At 40.6% G+C, this 8074-nt stretch overlaps 1 protein-coding gene across 1 annotated transcript in view; it reads left to right on the top strand.

Moving 5' to 3' along the window:
• RPH3A (rabphilin 3A) overlaps positions 1-8074 on the top strand; it is a 161341-nt gene that overhangs the window by 94120 nt on the left and 59147 nt on the right. The window contains exon 9 of the mRNA XM_018560946.1: positions 5356-5439. Coding sequence (XP_018416448.1) covers positions 5356-5439 — 84 coding nt within the window. The remainder of the gene's footprint in view (positions 1-5355; positions 5440-8074) is intronic.

Below are 8074 nucleotides of genomic sequence, written 5' to 3'. Positions count from 1 at the left end.
GGCGTGGGGGGGGGGGGGGGGGGGGGTGCCCTGCCAACTCCTGCCCTTCAGCTGTGCTTTAAATACAAATCCCAACATGCCTCTGCCTCTGCTTGGATTAATATAGCTCTGCTGTCGTTGGGTTTCCCTTAAGCTTAACACAATGTTTGCTGATGCCTGTTGCTAAGGATTATTCTCTGGCAGGGCAATGAGACAGAATTTGCTGGAATTACGAATATTTATGTCTCCTTGTCAAATCACTGGGAGGTTTATTGCTAGTGGTGCGTGCTGGGAGAGGATATAAATATTTGGGGTGAGCATGCAGGAAGGTTCTTGCCTCCTGGGCTGCCACCAGGAGAAGAGGCTGTGTTGGAGGTCTTTTGCCTCCCAGACTTGCTGCTTGGGGAGGGTGATGCTGAAAGTTGGCCTGTGTCTTAGGAGCCTGGAAGGTTTTATGCTGCCTTGCTGGAGAATACATCCAGAAGGAGTGGAACAAGAAGACGTCTGCTTGTTTGGTACAACTTGAGAATAGGTTTTATTGCTAAATAGTGTGTTGAATAGCTGGATACAAGCTTCTGCCGCGGGACAGTGCAGGAAGCTCTGGCTGCTCACACTAGTAACTGGCACCATTTCCTATTTTACCCTGCAACAAGTTGAGGATTGCACCCTGAGAGCTAAAATGTTAACCCCTTGAGCCATTTGGGGGTCCTCCTTATCCATCTAGGGGTAAGGGGGTGGTATAATGCTTTGGTTGTGCATTTTTCTTTAGATGCTTAGTTGAATCCACCAGGTTTGTGTCTTTTTTAATTTAATGTTACCAGGGTGGTGTGGCATGTTTATTGCTACTTTAGTCTTTGCAGTGAATGTGCAGTACATTTCTAACACAGGTCTAGTTATTCTGGAGGAGTTGCATTCACTATGTTCATTATTGACAGTTCTCGGAAATAGTTCCAGTGTTCAGCCATGTATGATTTTTTTCAGACTCCTGTGTAGAATGCTTCCAATGATTTATTTTATGTGGCTCTCCTTTGCTGCACAATTAGATATGTTTGTTTTAAGTATACCCTTACCTTTAGCTAACAGCCATACATTATCGCTGTTTAACATATTTGTCATTATTTTATAAGCAGAAAAAAAACATTGCTCTAGGAAACTACTTTAATGCAAAATTAAAGCTGCATATTATTGGTTATAATTTTTTTTATTATAAACTGGTTAGGCTCATTTTTATTACCTATACAGCCAAGGAAATAATGTCAACAGTATACCAATATATACAAACAAATGAATACTTTTTTTGCCGGAAATACCATAAATTACTCATAAAGATACATTTTCATGGATCTTACATAAATTATTTTGTGAAAGCAGCATTCTATATATGTATGTACGATGGGCTAGGTACTTGCACACAATACTACCAGTACTAGAACTGGGTCCACACCTTAGAAGACTACAATGATAGTGTGGAAATGGGCACTCACAGAACTAAAACCTACACTTGCCCAATTCCTTGTTTGTAAATTCAGTCAAGGTTTACTGTATCTCACCTGTTTCATATATTCACATATTATTTTAGCATATTCATTATCTTAGTATAGATATATAAGCAATTGATTTTCACAGTTGGCTGTTCTCCCATCCATGCTTTTGCAGAATGCTCCAAGCATACAATTGCTCTTTTTTATTCCAGTTATACAGCAGGAGGGGGAAGTGGAAGCTCTCTCTCAGTTGTCTAACCCAGGCTGCCTGTGAAGTTGGCTGCAGGGATAAATAAACCAAGAGAAATTTAAACATAAATGCAGTAAATAAGAATAAATTTAATGCTAGACTTTTAAACTAAAAATATCACATCACATGCTTCTGTAGGTAGCTGCATTGTTACCAGTTAATGCTGGAATAGGTCATGAATAAACATGAACAGCTGAGAAGGAATCCCTTATTAAATATTCTTACTGTACATATTCCATTGGAAACGTATTTATAAAGCCATCTTCAAAACCTAGATCCAGAGCTGAGATTTAAACTTGTTCTCTCAGTAAATGTATAACTCTGCCTGAACACATTCCTGTCACTATACACTGCAATGGTATATTGTTTTGTTTTTTTAAACTGTAATTGTATCATTAAAAAAGCAGTCCTTGAGCTTTAGTCATTGGTTTTGCATTGGCTGAGATGGTGCCAGTTAGCTGCAGGCAGGAAGAAGCATTTCCATAGTCTCCTCTGCCCCCGATATCAGACTTCATTATTGTAAAGGTAAGAAGCTGCAGCAGGGGCTGATCTGTATCTAACATTTGTAAACGATTTAACAGAACTCCACAGGCATCAACATTTACATGATTGTGTCACATCTGAGCCAGAGATCAGAGAGATCTCCATCACATCATATGTTCCAACATGAGCAATTTACTAGTTACATAACATGAAATAGCACTGCTTGTTGTGAGTCTGATATATTGCTCATGTTTGAACAGCACCATCTGTTGTGAATCATTGTAGCACTCGCGTAGAAGGATTGGAGTGCCCCAAATTCTTTCAATACAATATCTGAGTCAGCATCTCAATCTAGAAAGTAGATGCTGACCGTGGAGGATGCCAGAACAAAGATGGCATTGTAGTTCTGGTGAAAGAAGCAGATGAAGGCATTGTCAGGAGGGGGAACTGTAGTCACTGTAAGAACTAATAATTCATTTAGGGGCGGCTTCACACCTCTGTGTTGTTGTAACATGATTTTAATGTGTGTTACTGCAATGCACAGACCATAGTGCATTGTGGTTCCAATGGTATTGAAAAGCAAAGCACATGCAACAGAAACCACCATGCATGGTAGTGCACTGTCATACATTGTGGGGTGCTGCTCTGGGTGTAGGTCACTATGGTGGGTTGGCAGTCCCTTCAAATCAATGGGCTGTATTAACACATGCTTTGAGGCATATGCAAAAACTGACCACATTGGAATTGAAGGATGGCCCAAATGTTACATACCAATTAGCACGCATGCACTTAACATGGTAAAATACACCGCTGATGCTAAATCTGCAAAATTCTAATTTTCCGTAAGCAAATAATTTGTGTTATGCTGGCCATACACTTTGAGGGATTTTTCTCACTTGATTCTCTAATCCATGCTAACAGTATGGGGTAATGTCCCCTGCTGGGACAAATTGTATTCTGACAACGCTGGGTGGGCTGCTGTCAAATCCCCAGACTTTGCCTGCAGCTAATTGGATGCAGGCACTGCTGTCCAGAAGAAAATGTTCAAGACTGGTTCCTTTGAATATGGTTAAGTGAAGAATCCACTTTTATCAATTGGAGGTGTGCCAACTGGTTGACTTTTGGCAGATTCAGAAGGGCATGACCAGTGTATGGCCAGCTTTACTGTAATGTTTATGTTCTGACTCCCCAGTCTAAGCATTGAAAGTGTAATCTCTGTAACTTGCGGTTGTGGCAAAATAGCAATAACCCCAATCTCAGTAATTTGGCAGACAGTTGACTCAATCCATATGACACCTTCAAGACCGTTAAAAAGTTGAATCCAAACTGTGCAGATCTTTACAACGGTGAACATAGGATTGGTCAAAAGATCATAATGTAATCCACTCAGCAAAGGAGAGGTATCTGAGATGCAGAATGGAACATAATGAAGAAGGGTAGAGCTATCTACAGAGAAGAAAACCTAAACTATGGGGAGACAAATACCAGAGACAGATAAAGCACATAATATTTAAAGGCATATCACAAAGCATGTGTTACATGACAGTTTACTTTACTTTAGATCAAGGCTTCACAAGTGGCCTTTTGTAAGTGCTGACAACACTATCTAGTATACACACACACCACCAAAACCAGTAGTATAAAAGAAACACCTCGGCATCTTCTGGTTTCCAGGATACTGTGAAATAGTACATAATTATATATTACTGCACGTGACCTTCGCATAATGTTCCTTCAACAAAGATTTATACAATGGTTATATAAATTGTGTGCTCGGTGTAATTTGTTTACAAACAATGAAGCATGTAGCTCAGGAATAAGTGTGAGTAATCGGCCCTATTCATTTATCTACAGAAATGTGCAACATGGTATATTCCACAGCAAGGAAATTGAGAACATCTCTATTGTGATTAGTATAACTTACAGCTTACTGCTTTTACTGGCTGAATACAAATTTTAAAGATGCCAGCTTTATGAGTATATTGGGTGTCTTTGTCAGGTATTATATAAAACTGTATCTAAAAACCACTTTGTTATATACCACACAACTAAGGCCCTGTTCACACCTAAGCCAAGCCATGTGATTAACACACACTGTTTTCCGAGCATTGTGTTGTCATTCATTTGAATGGCACCCCAAAACACTCCTCCCAGCCACCGTGTCCTGCAACGCATGGTACCGCAGTATTGTGCAACACTTTGCGCAGCGCTTTACACTATCAGGAGGACATTACAGTTACAGTACAAATCAAGACAAGATGGTAAGGAGGGCCCTTCCCCTGAGGGCTTACAATCTGAATGGAGGGGGAAATGATACATGAGGAGGTAGCTGTGGGAATGCATTATTTGATTTTTTGAGGAGCAGCGGGTGGTCAACAGTGTCAAAAGCAGCAGAGAGGTCTAATAGCAAGAATACAACTGATACAGAAACCCAACTTGTTTGCAAAGCTTGCACCTTTAAAGTGTATGTAAATCGATCTATTTTTCAATGTTTTTTTGGCATCATGTCTCACTTTATACAGTTTTCATAAGTACATTATACATTAGTACGTTATCTGTATTCCTCTTGTAAAGTTTCTTACTTGGAGATGCTGTCAGTAATGGCTCTTCCAGTTAAAAGCTGACAATGCGAAGTCACTGCCTCACAATTAGCTGCAGTGTTGTCAGCTTGCTGTGCAAGCTCTTTCAGTTGGTCATTGGGTTGCCCATCATATTTTAGTTGGTCAGCCAACTGAAGGAGCACACACAGTTCAGGATATGAATCCTGAACCCATTCATATAGATCAATTTATATCAAGCCTTGAAACCATGTTTTTACCTTCTCAAGTTGCTTTGCACACTTGTACTTCAGATCGGGGTTTGAAGGGCAGGACAGTGAGCCAGTCAGTCTCCTTTACATTTCAGTACTGCCAGTCTTACGCTGACATTTTCAGTGTGGTCCTGTGCCATCATTGTTCAGTCAAAACGATGGAAACAGAAAACTTACCAACCAAGCCATACTGCTCTTGCAGAGAAATGTGAGATCATGAGCCTGTCCATGCCGTCTGAAGGGAGTGTATCTATTTTAAAAGCTGTTGAACAGAACTGAAATATTTTGTAATTTTAAATAATAGTTACTGGTCAGCATTTTTATGTCCTCTTGTTTTTTAATTAATTTTTCAGGTGGTAAACGTCCTCCAGTTGCTCAGGCTGCTAGACCTGTTCCTCCTGCAAACCAAAGCTCCAACCTTCAGTCTGCCCAGCAAGGTATAACACTATTGACCATACTCATTGGATAGACTATTGTAGAATGAGGAACGGTGCATGACGACAAAGTAATTATGTTTGATTCAGCAGGAAAATCTTTCCTAAATATGGAAAGATAAGCCAAAGTACCATTCCTAATAACAGTATTTAATAAAAACACTGAAATTATAATAGCACACAAACCAGTGTCTGGATTGATGAAGACAGAACCAAATACAACATTGAAGCAATATGATCTACAGAGAAAGACAGATATAGACATACATGCAGATCAGAGGCCAATTGCCTTTTTGGTTCTGTTTTCTATTTACCAATGTAAGATTTTCAGAGGCCTCCCAGCAATTGTTTTCTTATTGTTTATGACTTTAAAATGTGGTATTTTTTAATATTGATTGAGCATCCTGTCTGGGAATCCCAAAAATTCATTATGGAATCTAATTTAGGGTTCTGAACCACTGACTGCTCATTTAAAATATAAACAAAATCTCAGGACTATTGAATAAAGCAGTGCAGAAAGCATCAAGTATGTGCTAAGTGTTATAACCCCATATGAATTCATTAATTTACTGTATTCAGACAAGTAAAGTAGGAATTGTAATTAGTTGCTAGGGGGTTATATCGCTTTGCTCCTTACACTGCATTGTTAAATGACGCTTATTCCTTTAACCTTTACTAAAATTTATATGTAGTCATTACGGGCATTCACGTAATTCCAGCTGCAAAGTCTCCACGTGAAACGGGAACAGTTCCATGATTCTGGGTGAGAAGAGTAGCTGGGATAAAGATGGCTGTAAGCTTTGAAACTGTAATCTCATCACTCTTGATGAATAGATCCAGCTTGGCAGTAGGATTGTTTTTAGCAATGTCTTGCTTGTCACGAAAAGATTTTTTCTCTGTGCTAGAGATGTACTGTTCTGCACTGTGTAGTAGAATCGTTTTGGCATATGTGCCAGTCCTGACAGTGAACATCTGTGGGCTTAGTGTGTTTGCAGTGTGTGGTATGGACTAACCTTGTAGTAGTGCGGTCAGGTCTTGTCCACTTGGTAAAGTGACAGCCCAAGACGAATCTTTGTTCACTTCTGGTGATAAGAGTTTTGACTTCAGGAGGAATCTCCGGATCTTTGACAGGATCTAGAAGACTGAAGTCGTCAGTTGTAGCTTCTTCTGGATGATCCAGCAGGAACTCAGGACCTGTTAACCAAGAAGAGATTTGCGAAGACACTGGCAGACACTGGCCTGGTGGCATAATCTGCAGCAGTGATTTCTGATAGAACATAATGGCATTGTTCAGGCTTGGAAGCTAACTTAGCTTTCCCAAACAGAAACCCTTTGTGGGTTTGATTAGAAGAGTCTCTCACCTTGAGGTAGGCAACAGCTGCTATGGTCTCAGTAGATGCATCTGAGAAGATCTGAAGCTCTTTTCTCTGACTTACAGCAAGGGAAGCTGAAGTGTACCAGCTTGACATTTGAATTCCATGTAAGGTATGTCGAGATTGCTGTCTCTGTAAGGATTTACCTTGTATGGTGATGGGAGCCACAAATCCCACTGGATCGTATAGGCTGTTCACCACTGACAGAACACCACGTTTGGTAAATGGCTTGTCTGCAGAGCTGACTTGAAAGCCGAAGTTATCTTTTAATAAGTCCCACCGTAGGCCCAGACTTCTCTGTACAGGTGGCATGTCCATTCCCAGATTTAAGTCTTTAAACCCTGTGGCATGATCGCCAGGTTGAAAGGCTTTCATAACAACAACATTGTTTGAGACAGTCTTATGGTGTCTGAGGTTGGTCTCAGAAAGCATACCTTGAGTCTTTGGTAGCAGGTCTATTGCTTCTTCATGAAGAGGAGAATCATCTTGCACGATGACTGGTGTAGAAGACTCTGATGAGTTTCCCGAGAGGTTTACTGCTTTTGGAGTCACTGGAGTGATGCTTGAGGAATCAGGTGCGTTGTCCTGGGTGTTTGCATCAGTGGATTCCTGCTCGTCCGAGCTGTTGAAGGAAATCTGGTGCGTAGTCTTACCAGAACTATTGCAGGGTGGTGTTGTGATGTTGTCTTGGTTTACCTGTACGATGATCTTATTGGAGCATACATCACCTGAGGCATGAGGTTCACAATCTCGTTTGACTCCAATAAGTACCCAACCTAGATCAGTCTTTTGGGCATAAGGATCATCATCCCAGCCATTGTGCTGCTGACGTACCTTGTGTACTCTCAGGATGTCTCTGCCTAAGAGAAGCATTATTTTGGCATTGTTGTCAAGTGGTGGGATGCAGTCAGCTAAATGTTTTAGGTGAGGTTCCCGAAGAGCATCCTCTGGTGTAAGAATCTCCTCCCTGTCATTCTGTAACTGATTGCACTCAATGAGACTAGGAAGATCAATTCTCTCCGTTCCTTTAATAAGAGAAATGATGAATTCAGCATTGGTGGTTCTTCCTGTGAGTTGCACTGTACCAGCACAGGTGTGCAATGTATAGGATAGCATGTTACCCTTTATGCCGAATAAGTCAAAGAACTCTGAAGTGGCAAGTGAGTGACTGCTTTGGTCATCTAAGACTGCATACATCTTGATTGCCTTTTCAGGTTGTCTTTGGCGAAACACCTTGACAAGAACTATTTTTGCAAGAGTCTTTC

Source organism: Nanorana parkeri, unplaced genomic scaffold, assembly GCF_000935625.1.
Source record: "Nanorana parkeri isolate BGI_ZX_2015 unplaced genomic scaffold, ASM93562v1 scaffold490, whole genome shotgun sequence".
Lineage (NCBI taxonomy): Eukaryota > Metazoa > Chordata > Amphibia > Anura > Dicroglossidae > Nanorana > Nanorana parkeri.
Note: the sequence above shows the minus strand (reverse complement) of the source record. Positions and strands in the feature narration are given on the sequence as shown.